At 40.8% G+C, this 22,552-nt stretch overlaps 2 protein-coding genes and 2 non-coding genes across 4 annotated transcripts; 3 read left to right on the top strand and 1 right to left on the bottom strand.

The window, feature by feature from the left end:
- The first annotated feature begins 1,814 nt into the window (after nucleotides 1-1,814).
- LOC106350125 lies at nucleotides 1,815-6,123 on the top strand. Its single transcript, XM_022696378.2, has 5 exons — nucleotides 1,815-4,327; nucleotides 4,426-4,957; nucleotides 5,031-5,130; nucleotides 5,218-5,607; nucleotides 5,687-6,123. The coding sequence occupies exons 1-5, from the start codon at nucleotides 2,206-2,208 to the stop codon at nucleotides 5,891-5,893; spliced, it is 3,351 nt and encodes a 1,116-aa protein (XP_022552099.2). The 5' UTR covers nucleotides 1,815-2,205; the 3' UTR covers nucleotides 5,894-6,123.
- Nucleotides 6,124-6,299: 176 nt separating this feature from the next.
- Nucleotides 6,300-9,586, top strand: LOC111202355. The gene is made up of 6 exons (XM_048747962.1): nucleotides 6,300-7,115; nucleotides 7,626-7,913; nucleotides 7,991-8,120; nucleotides 8,203-8,499; nucleotides 8,565-8,792; nucleotides 8,882-9,586. Coding segments are annotated over exons 1-6 (1,209 nt in total). The 5' UTR covers nucleotides 6,300-7,113; the 3' UTR covers nucleotides 9,146-9,586.
- A 5,945-nt stretch (nucleotides 9,587-15,531) lies between these two features.
- On the top strand, nucleotides 15,532-15,639 carry LOC125582651. Its single transcript, XR_007320108.1, has one exon. It is a non-coding gene; the product is annotated as a small nucleolar RNA R71 (small nucleolar RNA).
- A 6,585-nt stretch (nucleotides 15,640-22,224) lies between these two features.
- LOC125582671 lies at nucleotides 22,225-22,331 on the bottom strand. The gene has a single exon (XR_007320127.1). It is a non-coding gene; the product is annotated as a small nucleolar RNA R71 (small nucleolar RNA).
- Between the last annotated feature and the right edge of the window lie 221 nt (nucleotides 22,332-22,552).

The raw sequence follows: 22,552 nt of genomic DNA, 5'->3' as shown, positions 1-22,552 counted from the left end.
TGTCTCTATACCAAAGTCTTGAAGTAGGTTTCTGATCCAAATCAACTCACTAGTGAGCTTCCTCATTGCCCTATATTCAGCTTCAGCACTTGAGCATGACATTATCTTCTGTTTCTTGCTCTTCCAAGTGACAAGATTGCCTCCAATGAATGTACAATAACCGGTAGTGGATCTCCTATCCACTATGTCTTCTGCCCAATCAACATCACAATACCCAACTATCTCTGTATTTTTGTTGCATCCCATCCACACTCCTTGCCCTGGCGCCTCTCTTAGGTATCTTAGGATCCTTTCAACCATGTTCCAATGGTGTATCTTGGGAGCTTGCATATTCTGGCTTACTTGGTTAACTGCAAAGCATACATCAGGCCTGGTGATGGTGAGGTATATCAGTTTTCCTACCATTCTTCTATAGTGTTTAACGTCAGCATAAGGCTTATCTTCAATCTCCCCCTCACGCAGCACCTTATACCCATCTTCTAGTGGAGTCTTGGCTACTCTCGCTCCAAGCTTTCCTGCCTCATTCAAAAGATCAAGTGTGTACTTCCTTTGAGATAAGAAAAGCCCCTCTTTAGAGCGGCATATTTCTATCCCTAGAAAGTACTTTAGCTCACCCAAATCTTTAATATCAAAAGTAGACTTAAGAAATACTTTGGTTGAGATATTACCTTCCTTGTCACTTCCTGTGATGATAATATCATCTACATAAATAAGAATCACCACAATTCCTTGCTTGCTTGTGAGTGTGAAGAGTGTATGATCAGCTTCTGATTTTACAAACCTTCTTCCATTGAGAGTTGTACTCAGTTTGTGGTACCAAGCCCTTGGTGACTGTTTTTATCCATAGATTGCTTTCTTCAACCTTAGGACATTCCATGGCTTGACCATGTCTTTCATACCCGGAGGTGGCCTCATGTAAACCTCATCCTCCAGCTCCCCTTGAAGAAAAGCATTTTTGACATCCATCTGCCATAAATCCCATTCCAAGTTCACTGCCAATGAGAGTAGAATCCTTATGGTGTGGAGTTTAGCTACTGGTGGAAATGTATCCAGATAGTCTTCTCCATAGACTTGGGTGTATCCTCTTGCAACTAGCCTTGTTTTCTTTCTTTCTGGTTTCCCATTGGCAAGGTACTTGATGGTGAAGAGTAGACGGCTTGTAACAGCTTTCTTTCCTTTGGGGAGCTCAGTTTCATACCAAGTATCATTCTTGATCATGGCACCAACTTCATCCCCAACTGAATCTCTCCATTCTTTATGCTTCATGGCTTCTTCATAAGTCTTTGGTACATACTCTTGATCCAGGTTGCTGATGAAGACTACATGCTCTTTAGATAGTCTCGCAAAAGAACATGTTGCTTGGATAGGATAAGCTACTGCATTATTGTTGAAGTATACTTTGGTGTCCATCCACTGAGATGGTTTCTTCACCCTTGTACTCCTCCTTAATGGTTGAACTTCTTGTTGCATTCCATCTTGATCATTAACAACTTCTTCTTGGATAGCTTCTTCTTGGATAGCTTCGTCATGGATAGCTTCTTCATGGATAGCTTCCTCATGGATGATAGCTTCTTCATGGATTTGCAAATTAGGTTGATTTCCCCCCTCATGATCAGGATGGACTGCTTCTTCCACTACAAGAAAACACGGACAATACTGACGGAAAAACCGACCGAAAAAAATCTGTCAGGATTTTCCAACGGAATTCCGACGAAAACTTGTCGGAAATATATTTCGGTAAATTCGTCGGAACTGCGTCGGAAAATCCTGACAGAATATATTCGTCGGTATTTCGTCATACGATCCCGACAGAAAACCGACAAAAAACTGACAAATATATGACCGTTGCAAAAAATTGACACATACCGACGAAATACCGACGGCATACCGACCATGAAAGAATTCGGTCATAATTCCGTCGGTTTTTCCGACGGAATACCGACGGATTGAACAGCCGTTATACTTCCCGACTGAAAACCGACGAATTTGCAGCCGTTGCACTTCCCGACGAAATACCGACGGATTATGTAGCCGTTAGTATCCGTTTAAATTACCGACGGAACGCCGACGGGTTTAGGACGTTAATTTAGCCGTTATGATTCCCGACGGAATACCGACGAATATTTTCCGTCGGAAAGATTTCCAATTCATTATAAATACGACCTCTCCTTCATTCATTGAAATCACAACAAAACAATATAAATTATGGGTACTCCTTATAATTTCCGTTCTTGGTTAGATCAACCTCATATGGATCCAAATACAAATTTACTTACGGAGGAATACGCACGTGGTATTCAAGAATTCATGGGGGTGGTTCAAAGTCAACCGGAAGCAAGAACAAGTAAGTATTTATTATGTCCATGTTCTACTTGTAAGAATAATATCCGTGTCAAAAAAATGGAAGTATGGAGTCATTTATATTTGAAAGGATTTACACGTGGTTATAAGATTTGGTATCTTCATGGAGAAAGATTTGAGTATGGTAGTAGTAGCGAACCTCAAACTGCCGATAGGTTAGATGAACCTACCACGGATGTAGATTTTGGGATAGGGACTGTTCAGATGGTATATGATGCATATGGAGAAAATTTACCGTCGGGTGAAGAGGAAGGAGATAGACAAGAACAACCCAATGTAGAAAATTTCCCATGTGAAGAGGAAGGCGAACGAGAACAACCCAATCTAGAAGCCAGAAGATTTTTTGAAATGTTAGATGCAGCTAAGCAGCCATTGTATCAAGGATGTAAAGATGGGCATTCACCTTTATCATCCGCAAGTCGATTGATGGCGCTAAAGACTGACTATAATTTGGCTGAAGAATGTGTGGATGCGATTGCAGATTTTGTTAAAGATGTTCTTCCTGAAGATAATCTTGCACCTGGCTCATATTATGAGGTACAAAAATTGGTCGCTGGTCTTGGCTTACCATATCAGGTGATAGATGTATGCATCGATAACTGCATGATTTACTGGAGAGCAGATGAGAACAGGGAGAGATGTAAATTCTGTCGGAAACCTCGTTATCAGGATACGACTGGAAGAGTTCCGGTGCCATACAAACGAATGTGGTATTTGCCGTTGACTGAAAGATTAAAGAGGTTATATCAGTCTGAACGAACAGCAGAACCAATGAGATGGCATGCTGAGCACTTAACAAATGGTGAGATAACACATCCTTCCGATGCAGAGGCGTGGAAGCATTTTCAATCAACATATCCAGAATTTGCATCTGAGGTAAGAAATGTGTATCTTGCATTATGCACAGATGGTTTCAGTCCATTTGGAAAGCATGGAAGACAATATTCATTGTGGCCGGTAATCTTGACACCTTACAACTTACCACCACATTTGTGTATGCGACGGGAGTTTTTGTTCCTCTCAATTCTCGTTCCCGGGCCAGATCATCCTAAGAGATCACTGGATGTGTTTCTTCAGCCATTGATATATGAGCTGCAATTATTATGGGAGCACGGTGTTCATACATACGATGTTTCGCGGAAAGAGAATTTTCAGATGCGAGCAGTACTTATGTGGACAATAAGTGATTTTCCAGCATATGGTATGTTATCTGGATGGACCACGCATGGGAGGCTATCATGTCCTTATTGCCAAGACAACACAGATGCTTTCCAACTAAAAAATGGTCGGAAATCGTGTTGGTTTGACTGTCACAGGAGATTTCTACCACACGATCATCCATATCGTAAGAGTAAGACATTGTTTACAAAGAACAAGAGGGTGTTTGACAGTCCACCTGAAGAAGTAAGTGGCAAAAAGTTGAAGGAACAATTAAGAGATTTTGGTGCAGATAGAACGGCAGACGTGGGTGGAAACGGACATGAACCGATTTATGGTGTAGGGGAAAATCATAATTGGCATAAGAAGAGTATCTTCTGGGATTTGCCCTATTGGGAGACTCATTTGTTGCGGCACTGTTTAGATGTCATGCATATTGAGAAGAACTTTTTCGACAATTTGATGAACACCATCCTTGATGTCCAAGGCAAGACGAAGGATAACTTGAAGTCAAGACTGGATTTGGTTGATATTTGTGCTCGTCCCGAACTTCATGTTGATGAGCACGGTAAAGGTCCTATTCCCATATATCGACTGGATGCAACTGCAAAAGAAGAGTTTTTTGATTGGATAACACACAGTGTTAAATTTCCAGACGGTTATGCATCAAGTTTGCGTAATTGTGTTGACAAAAGTGAAGGGAAGTTTACTGGCTTGAAGAGCCATGATTGTCATGTAATGATGCAGCGCCTCCTTCCTTTTGCGTTTTCCGCACTATTGCCACGAAATGTCCACGAAGCAATCGCAGGTACTTTAAAATTTAACATAGTTAAATTAATTGTCATATTATTTTTTAATGCTTATATATATATATGCTTATGGAATTTGTTTTCTTCGTGTATGTAGGGATAAGTGCTTTCTTCCGTGATTTATGCTCGAGATCACTCACATCAGATGGTATCCGCAATTTGGAAGTTAAAATACCGGTGATCCTATGCAACCTCGAGAAGATATTTCCTCCATCATTTTTTGATGTTATGGAGCATCTTGCTATTCATCTTGCGAGAGAAGCGGCACTCGGTGGTCCCGTGCAGTACAGGTGGATGTATTTGTACGAACGGTTTATGTTTCATCTGAAGAAGAAGGTCAAGAATTTAAGCAAGGTGGAGGGATCAATAGTGGCTCAGTGCATCAATGAGGAAACCTCAAACTTTGCTGAATACTACTTTCCATCAGAAGTTCGAACAAAAAGTCGAAGACCTGCACGGCATGATGATAGAGGTGAAAGGGCAACTTATTATGTTTATGTGCCAAACATGTTTACACAAATTGGACGACATAGTGGAAAGTCAACGGACCGGATACTTACCGTAGCTGAGCATGCTCATTTGCACACATATTTGCTTACAAACTGCGAAGACATTCTTGAATATGAGAGGTACATAGATTTAAAAATATGAATTATTTGCAATATTTTTGAAACATATCTAACATTTTTGTGTTTTTTACAGTATTTACTTGGCAGAGATGCGCTTAAAGTACCCGGATGCGACAGAAGAACAACTCGAACAACTCAAGCAAAACAACTTTGCAACATGGCTTTCTGATTATGTAAGTGTCTAATCAGTAATTAGTGGTAACTAACCGTTTTACTTATTATCTTTTAATGAACGAAAACATTTTTTTTTGTTTTTATAGGTAAGCCATTGTTTAGCTATTGGGCACCCACCTAAAGATTGGTTACGTGAGATAGTTTGTGGTCCAAAGTTTGTTGCAAAGTCATATCCGAGATATTGCACACGAGGATATGCATTCAGAGTTCTTAAGGAAAATACTGTAAGGAGAACAATTGATTGTGGGGTTTCTTCGTCATCCGGAGACGATGTCTACTACGGTAACGTACGCGAGATTTTGGAAATTCAGTACCCGGGAATGATTGGCATGAGATGTATTGTCTTCAACTGTGAGTGGTACGACAACGTTGTTGGTCGCGGAGTAAGCACTGACGCATTCGGTGTTACATCTGTACATTCGCGACGACGACTGGATTTTTACGATCCATTCATTCTTGCTTCACAAGCTGACCAGGTATGTATGTTGAAATATATTTTCCATCGGAAGTAATCATATATAATTACTTCGACTTATATAATTTATAATTTTTCAGGTTTGCTATATTCGTTATCCGCGGATTAGGCAAAGGAACGATCCTTGGATCGTTGTCATGTCAATAAATCCCAGAAGCCGAGTACAAGGAGTATTTGATCCACTACAACAACAATTAACCGAAGAGGACGGCGAGATTGGAGAGTTTGACGAAGACAATTCAGATTCATCATGTTCATCATCAGATAATTCCTCAGATGGAGAGTAGATACTCTTTTATGAATGTATATGCAAATTACTTTTAAACATTGTAGATTTCTTCTAAAAACAAATTATGGGTTTGAAACGTTGTATACTTTTAAATTACAAAAAATAAATTAGATTTGTTGATTCTAAAATCGAACGGTTTTGATTGATTGATTATATACGGTTTTGATTGAATGGTTATATATATGTCATGTTCAAAGTTAAAAAAAAATCAAACTGAAACTCTAAATTGATAATGTCCGTCGGTTTTCCGTCGGAATTTACCGACGCATTTCCGACGAAACCCTAGAATTTGAGGGTTTCGTCGGAAATGCATCGGTAAATACCGACGGAATACCGATGAACCCCTCAAATTCTAGGGGTTCGTCGGTATTCCGTCGGTATTTACCGACGCATTTCCGACGAACCCCTCAAATCCTAGGGGTTCGTCGGAAATGCGTCGGTATATACCGACAGAATACCGACGGACATTATCAACTTAGAGAGTTTCGGTTTTTTACAAATATGATTTTTTTTGCACTTGTATTAAATATCATATATAACATCAGACAACAAATCTACCCATTGTATTCTCACAGTTTTAAAACTTTGAACATGACATATATATATAATCATTCAATCAAAACCATATATAATAAATGAATCAAAACCGTTCGAACAACATCATACACTTTTAAGTTGGCTTGTGCCAGTTCTCAGAAGTTGTAGCACTCAAACAAATCTAGAACATTTTTTTAGAATGTTTTATGATTATATAACATAATATATTGGTTTTAGAAAGTTTTATAACAAATATAAATAATTTCGACACCCTGTGTAAACTCTAAAACTTAATCCGTCGGTATCTCGTCGGAATATTCCGACAAATTACCGACGGAATTAACTATACCGACGAAGAACAGACGGATAAGGTCGTCGATATTTAAAAAATTACACGGGTCAAGCTGTACCGCGCAAAATTTTGGTAAACCGCCAATATTAAAAAACCGACGGATTTCCGACGGGTAGATAAAATACCGACGGAAAAAACCCGTCGGTTATCCGTCGGTTCATTAAATGAATACATAAGAGAAAATCTCTTCTTTTTCCTCATTTCTTCCCCGTTTTCTCTCTCTCTCCGCCCAGCCCCTCCTCCTCCCTCGCGATTTCCGGCGATTCCCTCCTCCTCCCTCGCGATTTCCGACGTAATCCCCCAAATTCGACCTCCTCTTTCACCCAGTCATGTAAGATTTTCAATTCTTTTATCTTTCTCATGGGATTTCAATGGTTACAATGTTAGTTTTAGGGTTTATGTGATTTTGAGATTGATTAGGGATTTGGAAGTTAGTTTAGGGCCGGGATTGAAGTTTTTATTTACGATTTGTGTGATTGGAGTTATAGATTTTGGATTTCTTTAATTTGAATAAAGTTTTTTAAAATTTTTTTTTTAATTATATAAAAATCGTTTTTAATTATAAAACGTTTCATATTTTTATATTTTTTTCATTATATAATTTCGTTAAATTAATTTAAAAACACTTTTTAATTATTATAAAAAATATTTAATTATAAAAAGTTTCTTTTTTTTTGAAACACAATTATAATACGTTTCTAAATAATAAAAAAAGCTTACTAATGTTTTTAAATAATAAAAAAGCTTACTACGTTTATAATAAAACGTTTTTTTTTTTTGAAACACAATTATAATACGTTTCTAAATAATAAAAAAGCTTACTAATATTTTTTTTTCGTAGGGATGAACCACCTCCTCTTATAGTTAGACGTCGTTTTCGCCGGGGTACTTCTTCAGTCACTCAGAGTACGTCACCCGCTAGTAGCCCAGTTGCAGCTACCACTCCTCCAGCAGCCCCCACCCCTCCAGCAGCCCGCACCCCCCCTTCTGTAGCTTCCGGCCCTTCTCAAAGTTCAAGAGGAGGAGGATTGCCTACTACGATGACTGTTGCGGAGTTAGTTAGGCAACCTGGCCGAGAATCGCTTCAGCGCCTTGATCCAAATTATCTTATTGTCCCAAACACCACTTGGTAAGTATTTGTTTTAAAAGGTTCTTTCATTTTATATTCATCTTTTACATTTAATTGTGTTTGGTTTTATTTCGTAGGTTTGATTTGTCTGGCAATGGTATCACCAACAGCCTTCTTAGGATGGAGTACACGATGCTAAAGCGTGGTTATCCAACTTTCTATGACATGCCTGCAGAAGATCAAGAACTTTGGTTTCGGCAATTTGCGGTATATGTTCTCAATTTTTAATATTATAAATTTTTTCCACCAATTGTAACTTTCTAAAAAAAAATTTATATTTATTTTGCAGCAAGAGTTCACTTGGGAATCAGGGATTACCGAACAAGTGAAAATTGTTTTCCGCCGCAAAGCAGCTTCGCACTACACCAAGCGGATCAATGAGTGGAAGCAAAAATTCGATGTTGGTGAGGTCCCGAAGCACATCAACCCAGACGTTTGGCGGGATTTGTGTGGTCATTGGACGAAAGATGAGACAAAGTCTTTGTCGACAATCAACTCGCAAAATCGGTGTAGCAGCCGTGGCGGGAAAGGGATGTTTGTCCACAACTTAGGGGCAACAAGTTTACAGACCCGAGCACTTCAGCTAGTAAGTTTCTAATCTGATTTTCTTATTCATTTTTAAATATGTGATACTAAATATATTGTTTTTAGATGAAGGAAAACGGTGGAGTTCCCGTAGATGATTTTACCCTGATGAAGAATGCCTATACCAACAAGAAGACTGGCGTGATTCAGGATGGACTTATTCAGGACGTAATCCAGGTCGTGGAAAATCGAAAAGAGGATCTCCTCGCGACTCAAGCTTCTATGTGTGAAGAAGGCGATTCTGCATCTTCCAACTCCTTAACCGTAGAGCAACTCAACAACCTTGTTCTCGAGGTACATTCTAATTTCTTTTTGCTATGTATGTGTGATATGTGTGTGTGCGTGAGTATGTGTGTGATATGTATTTGTTATTTCTCATTCAGGCTGTTCCAAGGAAAAAGGGCCGTTATGTTGGATTGGCTCGTTCGACCGGAGGGGCTTCTTCTTCTTCTTCAGCTCACTATCCACTGGTTCATGAGCTTATGGAGCAGATTAAGACCAAAGATACGGAGATTGAGTTCCTCAAGAATGACAATGCTGAAATCCGGGTTGAGCTGCAGCAAAACCGAACGACTATGGAGCAAAACAATGTTCTCACCCAGACCTTGTTGCAGAAGTTTAGGAGCCGATTCGGTGAAGACTTTTAGTTGTTTTTTTAATTTTCAAAAACTTTTTATTACTTTTCATAACTTTAATGTATAATAATGTTGAATTTATATATCTATAATGTTTTTAAATTCTAAATTATCAATTTTTTCCTGAAATTAAATAAAGAATTATAAAAATTGTTTTTTTTTAATTAAAAAAGGAAAACCGACGGATGAAGTTTTCCGTCGGAATTTCTACATATTTCCGACGAATATGTTCCGTCGGTTTTTTTCTAAAAATTCCGACGACACATATCCGTCGGTTTTTTCAGAAAATTCCGACGAATTCTCTTCGTCGGTATTCTCTATAAATACCGACGAACATATTCCGTCGGAAATTTTAGAAAATTTCCGACGAAACATATCCGTCGGTTTTTTCAGAAAATTCCGACGAATTATCTTCGTCGGTATTCTCTATAAATACCGACGGATGTGTTTCGTCGGAAATTTTATAAAAAACCGACGGAATATGTTCGTCGGTATTTACCGACGATATGTGTTCGTCGGTATTTTGCCGACGAATTGCCGACGAATATCAGTATACCGACGAGATGATACCGACGGACATATTTCGTCGGTATTCCATCGGTATGCTACTTTCCCGACGAGATTATGACGGATTTGTCCATCGGTATCAAGCAGTTTTCTTGTAGTGTTCAACTGATGCAGCTTCATCCACAACTGGAGGTATAAGTGAAGTGCTCGGTACGCCACTTGTTTGAGGCTGGCTGATGCCTAGGTTTTCCAGAATGATTCTCAAGTTGTTTACCCTATCTGAAGATCCTTGTGAGAGATCCTGAAGGCTGTCCCAATTCTTCTCATCATAGTATCCCTTTGATTCCACAAACTTAACATCCCTTGAGACCATAACTCTTCTTGATTCAGGTATGTAGCACTTGTACCCCTTCTGCGCATGAGTATATCCTATGAACATGCCTTTGGCACTCTTGGCTTCAAGCTTGTTTCTCTGTTCCCCTGGTATCAAGACATATCACACACACCCAAAAACACGCAAGTGATCAATTGGAGGTTTTATTTTGTTTAATACCTGAAAGGGAGAGATATCTTGGAGGACTTTGGTGGGGATCCTGTTGATCAAATAACATGCTGAGACCACAACATCTCCCCAGAACCTCTTTGGAACATTGGTATGGAACATCATGCTCCTTGCAACCTCCATAAGATGGCGATTCTTCCTTTCAGCAACTCCATTCTGTTGTGGTGTGTATGGGCAACTTGTTTGATGGATTATGCCATGTTTTGCTAAGTGATGTTTGAAAGCAGTGCTTGTGTATTCCCCACCATTATCAGACCTAAAAATTTTGATCTTGGAATTGAAATGGTTAGATACATAGTTTTGGAAGTTAATAAAAACTTCTAAAACTCTATCTTTAGTTTGAATCAAGGTGATCCATGTATATTTTGATTTTTCATCTATGAATGTAACAAAATATTTATGGTTCTCCCTAGACACACAAGGTGCTGTCCAAACATCAGAGTGCACAAGATCAAAGCAATTTTCATAAATAGTCTTAGAATTAGGGAAAACAGATCTCTGATGTTTACTAAGAATACAAGCCTCACAACTTTCATTCTTTGAAGATAGATTAGGTAACATCAATCCTAATGCACGAGAATGAGGATGACCTAATCTAGCATGCTGATGTTAGGAGTTTTCAAGCTCCTAAGACAAATGTTGTAGTATAGTGATTGTCGAACCAGTTCTGAGGGATATCAAAGCACTGAGAATGCAAGTACTCACTTAATCTAAGTGCAACCAATGATTTAGATGAGTTTTAAACTACTACTAATACTAGAAAGCAATAACAAAATGATACTTTATTGACTAAGGGAAAAGATAACTCATGGGCATAGGGATTAGACCTTGGGTGATCAAGTATCGAACTAAGGATGACAAATGATCAATCAAACTATCAACCTTAAGCCTAGACACAATTCTAAGCAAGCTCTATGTCTAGATAAATGCTCATTTGCTAACATATCTCAAACATCAAATGTCTTTGGTTGAATAATATGAAAGCAATCATTACTAACAAGTCTATTAGCTATCTTAGCACCTTTAACAACAAATGTCTTTGGCAAAGTATACTAAAAGCCTAGGAGAGTTGTCTCAGGCATTTCATCAAACACCTTTCGGGTGGGAAATGCCTATTGATCAACTTTTGAGTGGCGAACTCAGAAGATGCATTAGGAATACTCTACTAGCAAGGAACAAGAATGATCTACACTAAAACATCCTAGAACTAACCTAATCACCCTTAATCTCCCTAACCCATGAATTCAAAAGGAGATTACTCACTAATCTCCATGATTCCTCTTAAACCCATATTGGATTTCAGATTAATCATGTAGAGAAATAGATAAGAAATCAATAAGAACACAAGATGAAAGCAATGAAATCTGAATCAAAAGAGGGTTTTTACTAGTTCTTCTCTAGAAAAAGAAATTGTTTTTTTTTTCTGGTGGCTTACCCAGTACTTAACTTAGGTTTAGGCAATCTAAAAACAATAAAACAAATGACCAAAAGACCCTGAAATAACATAAAAATCGTCTAATCAAACACGCGGAGCGACCTAGCATAGTCGCTCCCAGGAGGTCGCTCCCGACGCGTTTCTTCGTGTCTCGCCCCGTCAAAATGCGAGCGACTTGAGCTGGTCGCTCTGGCTGGTCGCTCTGGTTGGTCGCTCTGGCTGGGAGCGACCTTGGTAGGTCGCTCTGAGGGGTCGCTCCAGGATGCTCGATTTTGGTGTCTCCGGACGAGAGGACGCGAGCGACCTTGGTGTGTCGCTCCAACAAGTCGCTCCGGACTTCGGGAGCGACCTTAGTGGGTCGCTCTGAGAGGTCGCTCCGGGCTTCGTTTTGTGTCATCTCACGATAGAAACGCGAGCGACCTCTCCATGTCGCTCTGGCTGGATCGCTCCGGGATGTGTGTCACAGCGACTTCACGGCGTCGCTTCGGTGAGGTCGCTCTGGTGCGCTGCTCGTCCGTTGATCGCTTTAAACACTTCTTTTGAGCTCCAAATGCACCCAAATGCCTCCAAGAACTCCATGTGGTACTCCAATACCTGATAAAGACTCATGTATGCAAAATGCAACCTAAACATGGCTAAATTCTAGTCTATATGATCAAAATACACATGGGTGAATGGATAAAACAATGTAAATATGCAAGATATCAACTCCCCCAAACTTATTCTTTTACTTGTCCTCAAGTGAACTTTCTAGAACTCATAGGGAGAGAGGTTTGAAGGTGGGAACTCATAGCCAAAAGAAACACACAAAGCAATCAAATCAACATCTAAATTCAGCATTAGTACACCCTCTCTTATTATACTCTCGATTCTCTAGGCCTATTCAACTATTTTCATCCCTACACTCATCATCATGCATTCACACATGCAAATCAGCCAACTCTCAAGTTCATTAAGCATAGCATCAAGTGAATTCTTGCAAATGGTCAATTGGTCCAAAAAGTCAAACCCAACTCCCATCTCTCACCAAAAGATCCCAAGAATACTTTACACATAAAACTCTTTTTCTTTGAAATCTATAAAGGATTTTCTCAACTTCTAAACAAATCTTAGCTCTAAACAACTTTGTTAGCTCCCTTTTCTTTCTTTTGCTCTTTTTTTTTATTTTTTTTTATTTTTTTATTTTTTTATTTTTTTTTTTTTATTTTTTTATTTTTTTATTTTTTTATTTTTTTTATTTTTTTCGGGGGCCAAGACTTTTCATAAACTCGAGCTAGACGTTTATCTATTAATTCCAATAAGATTATCCATTTAAACACAAAGAGTCTATTCTTTTCCTTCGAACTTTTCATGCTTCCAAACCATAGTCACAACAGTCACCCCCACCTATAGCTAGACAATAGAGTGCCTAATCTAGCAAGAATGAAGACCAAGCATTGTCGTTCCCGATACTCTCAACATTATACACATGTAAGGCTTTCCGAAAAAGGCCTCACTCATCAAATAATGAAAGCTCAAAAGGAGGGAAGGGTTTTGGGAATGGTGTACCACTCGAGTTTGTCAAAAAGATTGGCATAAAGGATGTGACAACTCAAGTGTGTATATCCATGACTCAGTACACAAGGGACCATGAGCAAGATGCATTAAGTTCGTTCAGTTCAAATAAGGTTGTAGTTGGCTTCAAAGACTGAGTTTCAGCAATCAACAAGTTTCAGGAAGAGTCTTCAAGGCTCGAAGTATACAAGTGTTTTTGAGAGGTGCATAAGCTACTCAGGTGCAAAGTAATGTTCCTTACAAGACATTTCAAATCATTGCTCCCAATGCAAGTAAATGCAACCTATATGCTCTAGACTCTCCTAGAAATGCAAATGATGCAAACTAAATGATTTTTTTTTTATGCAAAGATATATGTATAATGCAATGCATGAGACTCAAAATCATCAAAGCAAGCGTGATCAAATACTTGGTACCTCCCCCAAACTTAAATGACACAGTCTCTGTGTTGTCAAGGAGAGAGAGATACCCAAAAAGAGAAAACTAATATGCAAAAACGAAATGGTATATACAAGGGAAAGTAGTGGGTTACCTTCTATGGGGAATGAGTAGAGGGAGATGCTCCCTCCTCGTCGTCCTCAGGTGGTAACTCTTCAAGGTGCTCATCAGCCAGAGTGCCCATCTCTTCAATGTAGAAGACTTGCCCGAACACAGTTGATTTCTTCATTTTCTCCTTGATGTCAAAGTGGAGAACATGCCCTTTACCCAAATGGAGATCAATCGCGCCCTCTTTCACCTTAACAATTGCTCCTGCTGTAGCTAAGAATGGCCTTCCGAGAATCAATGGGTCTTGAGCCTCCTCACCCATCTCAAGCACCACAAAATCTGTAGGTATCTCATACCTTCCAATCTTCACAGGTAGGTCCTCTAAGATGCCCACAGGGTACTTCACTGAACGATCAGCTAACACCAGAGAGAGTCTACACTTCTTGTACTGAGTGAATCCAAGCTTCTTTGCAACAGACAAAGGCATCACGCTGACACTAGCTCCCAAATCGCAGAGACATTTCTCAAATACCATAGGTCCAAGAGCACAAGGTAGTGTGAAGCATCCTGGATCCTCTAACTTCTCTGGAACATCAAGCCTTTGGATGATGGCACTGCACTCATGGGTAAGAATCATCATGCTTTCCATTTCCTTCTTCTTTGCAGCTACAACATCTTTCAGGAACTTGTTGTATTGAGGAGTCAACATGAAAGCATCGATGATGGGCATTGCAACCTGAGCTTCACTCATTTGCTTCTCAAACAAAGCCTTGTACTTCTCTAGCAGCTGCCTCTTGAATCTACCAGGGAATGTTAGTTTGGGTTCATAGGGAGGAGGGAACAAAAGAATTCTCACTTGCTGGAGCAAGAACTTCACCATCCTTCACTGTTTTCTTCTCTTCCCCAACCTTTCCTTTACCCTTGGCTTCCACAATCTTCTCCAAGATTTCATCATTGATTTTCTCATCAACAATCACCACTTCATCATCTAAGTTGATGGCCACCTCCTCACCTAGTTTCTCAGCATCCCTGGTAAGGGTTGTAGGAGGTAACTGCTTACCACTCCTAAGGGTGATAGCTTTGGCCTCCTTGGGGTTTTGGTCAGATTTTCCAGGTAGAGATCCTTGCTGGCGAGTCTGGTGAGTGTTCATGGAAGCAAACTGATTCTCTAAATTCTTGACTGTAGAAGCAAGATGTGAGAACTTGTTGTTGAGCTCATTGTAGCTCCCATCAATCTTGGAATGAAGGTTCTTCAACTCATAACCAACATGCTTCTCACTTCTAGTCTGAGACTGCAAGATTTGTTTCAGCAGGGTGTCAGTGCTGCTCTCTTGAGGAGCAGAGGAACCAGATGAGGGGTTTTGCTGAGGTTGATAGCTGCCTTGCTGGTTGTGTCGAGGCGGATAACCACTATGTTGGTTGTTGGGATAGGATTTCTGTTGGTAGTTATTGTACTGAAAGTTGGGCTCTTTTTTGTACCAGCTACCATTGTTGTTGATGAAACACAGCTCTTCCTGACCTTCCAAACCCTCAACCTCATGGACAACAGATGGTGTCTCTTGGCTTGGGTTACCAACAAAGTGCAGCTGCTCTTGTGTGGCTTTATCAGCAAGGAGGATGTCTATCTTATCCTGTAGAGCTTTCAACTCCTTCCTCGTCTGCTAATCATCTGTTCGACTGCCTCTTTCGTGGTCTCCACTGTAGACTGCATCACTCTTTACCATGTTGTCAACCAGCTCCTCTGCATCTACCTCAGTTCTCCCCAAGAAGAACCCATTGCTAGCTGTATCCAGTCTGGCCCTGTACTTAGGAAGAGCACCACGGTAGAATGTGCTCAGCAAGCTCTCCTTAGAGAAACCATGGTGTGGGCATTGAGCTTGGTAGCCCTTGAATCTCTCCCACGCTTCGCTGAAGCCTTCCAAGTTCTTCTGTTGAAAACTGGAGAATCTCATTTCTCAGCTTAGCAGTTCTTGAAGTAGAGAAGAACTTCTCCAAGAATGCTCTCTTGCAATCATCCCAAGTGGTGATAGAGTCGCTGGGTAGAGACTTCTCCCACTGACGTGCCTTATCCCACAAAAAGAAAGGGAATAGCTTGAGCTTTAAGGCATCTTCGGACACACCATTGGTTTTTGACAACCCACAGTAGCTGTCGAACATGTCCAAGTGGTCAAATGGGTCCTATAGAGCTAAGCCATGATACTTGTTGTTCTCGATCACGTTGAGGAGTCCTGACTTGACCTCAAAGTTGTTGGCTGCCACAGCCGATGCTCGGATTCCTAGTCTATGACCATGAATGTTGGGCCGGTCATAAGTACCAATGGGTCGAGCTGCCCGCGGTTGGTGTTCTGCCCCTTGCGGTGGATCTGCCATATCAATATCCAATCTCTGCAAGTGGGCTTGTTGTTCTTCTTCTCTTCTAGCTCTAGCACACTCCCTCTCAAAAGCTCTGATGTCTGCTACTATTGGAACTAGGTTTGATGGACCCCTGCTCCTCAAGTTCATACACCTGAAAGTGAAAGAAGAAGAATCAGTAACAAAACAAAATTAAAATGACTTAGTCTCAAGCAAGTGACTAAATTTCAATGTTTAAATCTACTCAGAATTTGGCAACGGCGCCAATTTGATGTTAGGAGTTTTCAAGCTTCTAAGACAAATGTTGTAGTATAGTGATTGTCGAACCAGTTCTGAGGGATATCAAAGCACTGAGAATGCAAGTACTCACTTAATCTAAGTGCAACCAATGATTTAGATGGGTTTTAAACTACTACTAATACTAGAAAGCAATAACAAAAATGATACTTTCTTGACTAAGGGAAAAGAGAACTCATGGGCATAGGGATTAGACCTTGGGTGATCAAGTATCGAACTAAGGATGGCAAATGATCAATCAAACTATCAACCTTAATCCTAGACACAATTCTAAGCAAGCTCTATGTCAAGATAAATGCTCATTTGCTAACATATCTCAAACATCAAATGTCTTTGGTTGAATAATATGAAAGCAATCATTACTAACAAGTCTATTAGCTATCTTAGCACCTTTAACAACAAATGTCTTTGGCAAAGTATACTAAAAGCCTAAAGAGAGTTGTCTCAGGCATTTCATCAAACACCTTTTCGGGTGGGAAATGCCTATTGATCAACTTTTGAGTGGCCAACTCAGAAGATGCATTAGGAATACTCTACTAGCAAGGAACAAGAATGATCTACACTAAAACATCCTAGAACTAACCTAATCACCCTTAATCTCCCTAACCCATGAATTCAAAAGGTGATTACTCACTAATCTCCATGATTCCGCTTAAACCCATATTGGATTTCAGATTAATCATGTAGAGAAATAGATAAGAAATCAACAAGAACACAAGATGAAAGCAATGAAATCTGAATCAAAAGAGGTTTTTTACTAGTTCTTCTCTAGAAAAAGAAATTGTATTTTTTTCTGGTGGCTTACCCAGTACTTAACTTAGGTTTAGGCAATCTAAAAACAATAAAACAAATGACCAAAAGAACCCTGAAATAACATAAAAATCGCCTAATCAAACACGCGGAGCGACCTAGCATAGTCGCTCCCAGGAGGTCGCTCCCGACGCGTTTCTTCGTGTCTCGCCCCGTCAAAATGCGAGCGACTTGAGCTGGTCGCTCTGGCTGGTCGCTCTGGCTGGGAGCGACCTTGGTAGGTCGCTCTGAGGGGTCGCTCCAGGATGCTCGATTTTGGTGTCTCCGGACGAGAGGACGCGAGCGACCTTGGTGTGTCGCTCCAACAAGTCGCTCTGGACTTCGGGAGCGACCTCAGTGGATCGCTCTGAGAGGTCGGTCCGGGCTTCGTTTTGTGTCATCTCACGATAGAAACGCGAGCGACCTCTCCATGTCGCTCTGGCTGGATCGTTCCGGGATGTGTGTCACAGCGACTTCACGGCGTCGCTCCGGTGAGGTCGCTCTGGTGCGCTGCTCGTCCGTTGATCCCTTTAAACACTTCTTTTGAGCTCCAAATGCACCCAAATGCCTCCAAGAACTCCATGTGGTACTCCAATACCTGATAAAGAATCATGTATGCAAAATACAACCTAAACATGGCTAAATCCTAGTCTATATGATCAAAATGCACATGGGTGAATGGATAAAACAATGTAAATATGCAAGATATCACATGCCATAAAACATCACTAGCTAATACAGAAGCAGAATCGAAAGCACAAGATAAATCTGAAAGCTTGGTGTTTTCAAGCAAGTAAAGCTCTCCCTTGCTCACACCCTTTCCCAGTATCTTCCTGGTCTTAATATCCTGAAAGCACACATCATTAGGACTGAAAATAACATTGCAATTTAAATTATTGGTTGCTCTCTTGACAGATAATAAGTTGGATGTGAAAGTAGGCATATAAAAAGCTTGAGACTCCTTATCAAACAGTTTCAAGTTTCCTACTCCTTCAATTGGAATTCTATCACCATTAGCAATCACTACACTCCCTAGAGCAGGTTTAACATCACTAATCAGTCTAGCATCCCTAATCATATGATGAGAAGCTCCAGAATCAATGATGAAAGGTCTAGTAGTATGTGAAGCACTGTGAATAGAATTTAAAGCATTGACACTGATGTTACCAGAGTTTGCATTGATAGCCTTGATAAGCGCTTCAATGTCTGACTTGCGGATGAAGGCATCATCAGGGGATTGCTGAGACATGGCATGGGATGTGGATCCACCAATCTGTGTGGTTGAGATCATAGCTCTTCCATCTTCTCCTATGTGCATGGAGCCTGATACTGTGGTTTCATGAGCTCTTGCTTCATGTGCTTTGGCCTGGTTGTATCTGTTGGTTGAAAGCAGGTCTGAGGTGAGGATGGAGGATCCAACAATTGGTTTTGGAATGGCCTAGATTCTTGCAGTGCTCACAAGTCACATACTTATCTCCTCCTCTTCTTGATTTGAAGTGTGCTTTGTTGCCAGAAGCACTCTCCATCTTCTCAGCTTTGTTTGCCATAGACAGCTCCTCTTTTCCACCAAAGAGACCATCTGAGCCTAGCTCCTTCCAAAGTTGAGCACACACATCATCATAGTTTGGAAGCTCTTTAGCTCTCAATATGTGTTTAAGTACATCATTGAAGCTTGGGTTGAGTGTGAGAAGCAATCCAAAGACCTTGTCTTGCTCACGCCTCTCTTCTAGTGTACTAGGATCAGTGGTACTTGGTCTCAACATCTCAAGTTCAGACCACAGCTGGCTGTACTTTCCAAGGTGTTTGGTGAAGTCCATCTCCTCTTGCTGCAAGTTGTTGATTGCCCTCTTAACCTCAAATATTCTGGTGAGGTTTGAAGTGTTGTCATATACCTTGTATAAGGTATCCCATAGCTTCTTTGCAGTCTCACAGTGTGAGTAAGACTCCATGATAGGAGTATCAAGTGAGCCTTGCAAGATAGACAGCACCATGAGATCCTCCTGACCCCATTTGCCTTCATCTACCACTAGAACCTCCTTGCCATCTTCTCCTTGGGTGATTTGTCTTGGGGCCTCACTTGTGGCGATGTGCTCCCATAGACCTCTTCCTCCAAGAGCTATCCTGGTCAATCTCGACCAAGTAATGTAGTTAGGACCCTTCAGGGTGACTGGAATCCTCACTAGCTGGTGTTGCTCCATCTTTGCTTGCTATTGTTCAGCGGGTAAAAAAAAATGCACCAAGAAGAAATATGAATTTCTGAGGCTAGACAATAGAGAAAACAAGAGAAGCCAAGATATGTTCTCTAGAAATGAAGCAAGATGGACAGAACAGAGGGAGGTAGAAAAAAAAATTGTCAAGAACAGTTTCTATTACCCACTGGGTAAAAGAAAATGAAAGAGATTCTGAAGAAAGTAAACCAAACAAGTGAAAGAGTAAAGTGAATAGAATAGATTTGCGGAAGCAGTTTGGTGTTCAAGAGCTTTGGGGCTCTGATACCATGTTAGAAATCAAAGAACATAGTGAAGAACAAGAAAGAGAGAGAGAGAGAGAGAGAGTAAAGAAGGATAATCTTATTCACTTGATTGATTTGCTTATGAGAACATCCCACATATATATAGTGGTTACAAGTATGGTAAATGGTAGATGAGATATGATAAATTAATAATCCATTGTTTTGAGACCTTAACCCACCATGCATGCTTTTTCCTTGTAGTGGCATCTCCATTGTCTTGAGACCTTAACCAACCATGCATGTTTGTCCCTTGTATTGGTATCTCCATTGTCTTGAGACCTTAACCCACCATCTTGTTTCTTATTGCTTCATTTTTACATCAATAGTTTTTTTGCTGACAAATGATATCTTGCATATTTCTAATGTTTTATCCATTCACCCATGTGCATTTTGATCATATAGATTAGGATTTAGCCATGTTTAGGTTGCATTTTGCATACATGAGTCCTTATCAGGTATTGGAGTACCACATGGAGTTCTTGGAGACATTTGGGTGCAATTGGAGTCCAAAAGAAGTGTTTAAAGTGATCATTGGGCAATCACCTTACCGGAGCGACACCGTCAAGTCGCTCTGATCTCCCCATCAGAGCGACCTTACCAGAGCGACAAGGAAGAGTCGCTCGCGTTTTGGTCACCCGGAGATGCGAGAACGAGTCCGGAGCGACCTCTCGCAGCGACACAGCGAGGTCGCTCCCGAAGCATGGAGCGACTACTCGGAGCGACGAGCGGAGGTCGCTCGCGTTTTCATGTCCGGAGCGACCTCTCGCAGCGACACAGCGAGGTCGCTCCCGAAGCATGGAGCGACTACTCGGAGCGACGAGCGGAGGTCGCTCGCGTTTTCATCACTTGGGAACGCGAGAACGAGTCCGGAGCGACCTCTCGCAGCGACACAGCGAGGTCGCTCCCGAAGTATGGAGCGACTACTCGGAGCGACGAGCGGAGGTCGCTCCGCGTCTTATTTCTGCTCGAACTTATGATTTCTCAAGGACCTTTTGGTCATTTCATGATGCACGTTTTTATTTTCTAAACCTATGTTTTAATACTCTGTAAGCCACCAGGAGGCATATCATCTTTGTTCTAAAGAAAAACCACCAAAAACTCTTGGAAAGTCATCTCTTGAATCAATTGATCAGTTTTGTTATTGAAATTCTGTGTTCTTATATTTATTTTCTTTGTGTTTCTCGACATGATTAATCTGAAATCCAGCATGGGTTTAAGAGGAATCATGGAGATTAGTGAGTAATCCCCCTTTGAATTCATGGGTTAGGGAGATTAAGGGTGATTAGGTTAGAGCTAGAATGTTTTAGTGTAGATCATTCATATTTCCTTGCTAGCAGAGTGAACCTAATGCATCTTCTGAGTTGGCCACTCAGTTGTTGATTCTTAGGCATTTCTCACCCGAAAGGTGTTAGAGGAAATGCCCGAGACAACTCTTCCTAGCTTTTAGCATACTTTGCCAAAGACATTTGTTGTTAGAGGTGCTAAGATAGCCATTGGACTTGCTAGTTATGATTACTTTCATATCGTTCAACCAAAGACATTTGATGCTTGGATTGTGTTAGTAAATGAACATTCATCTAGACATAGAGTTTGTTTAGGATTGTGTCTAAGCTTAAGGTTGATAGTTTGATTGATCGTTTGCCATCCTTAGTTCGAAACTTGATCACCCGATGTCTAATCCCTATATCCATGAGTTCTCTTTTCCCATAGTTAAGAGAGTATCATTTAGTTATCCCTTTTAGTTAGTTATAGTTTAAAAACCCTTTTTAAAAACCATTGGTTGCACCTAGATTAAGTGATTACTTGCATTCTCGGTGCTTTCACATCTCTCAGAACTGGTCCGACAATCATTTATACTACAACATTTGTCTTAGGAGCCTTGAAAACTCCTAACATCAAATTGGCGCCGTTGCCAAATTCTGAGTAGATTTAAACATTGAGATTTAGTCAATTGCTTGAGACTAAGTCATTTTTATTTTCTTTTGTTACTGACTCTTTTTCACCTCCTCTTATTCTACAGGTGTATGAACTTGCGGAGCAACGGTCCATCAAACCTAGTTCCACGAGCTGCAGACATCAGAGCTTTAGAGAGAGAGTGTGCTAGAAAGAAAAGAGAAGAAGAGCAACAGGCTCAACTGCAAGGACTGAACACTGATATGGGAGACGTTCATCAGCATGATGCAGGCGTCAATGGCGCTAATAACAATGCTCCAGCTAACCAACAACGAGCAGCTCGCCCCATTGGCACTTACGATCGCCCCAACATTCATGGTCATAGATTGGGAATCCGAGCACCCGCTGTGGCAGCAAACAACTTTGAGATCAAATCAGGACTCCTCAACGTGATCGAGAACAACAAGTATCATGGCTTGGCTCTAGAGGATCCATTTGATCACTTGGACAGGTTCGACAGCTACTGTGGGTTGTCAAAAACCAATGGTGTGTCCGAAGACGCCTTGAAGCTCAAGCTATTCCCTTTCTCTTTGGGGGATAATGCACGTCAGTGGGAGAAGTCTCTACCCAGCGACTCTATCACCACTTGGGATGATTGCAAGAGAGCATTCTTGGAGAAGTTCTTCTCTACTTCAAGAACTGCTAAGCTGAGAAATGAGATTTCCAGCTTTCAACAGAAGGGCTTGGAAGGATTCAGTGAAGCCTGAGAGAGATTCAAGGGCTATCAAGCTCAATGCCCACACCATGGTTTCTCTAAGGAGAGTTTGCTGAGCACATTCTACCGTGGTGCTCTTCCTAAGTACAGAGCCAGACTGGATACAGCTAGCAATGGGTTCTTCTTGGGGAGAACTGAGGAGGATGCAGAGGAGCTGGTTGACAACATGGTTAAAAGTGATGCAGTCTACAGTGGAGACCACGACAGAGGTAGTAGAACAGATGATAAGCAGACGAGGAAGGAGTTGAAGGCTCTAC

The sequence above is a fragment of the Brassica napus genome, chromosome C2, assembly GCF_020379485.1.
Source record: "Brassica napus cultivar Da-Ae chromosome C2, Da-Ae, whole genome shotgun sequence".
NCBI lineage: Eukaryota > Viridiplantae > Streptophyta > Magnoliopsida > Brassicales > Brassicaceae > Brassica > Brassica napus.
This window is presented reverse-complemented; position numbering and strand designations above follow the sequence as displayed.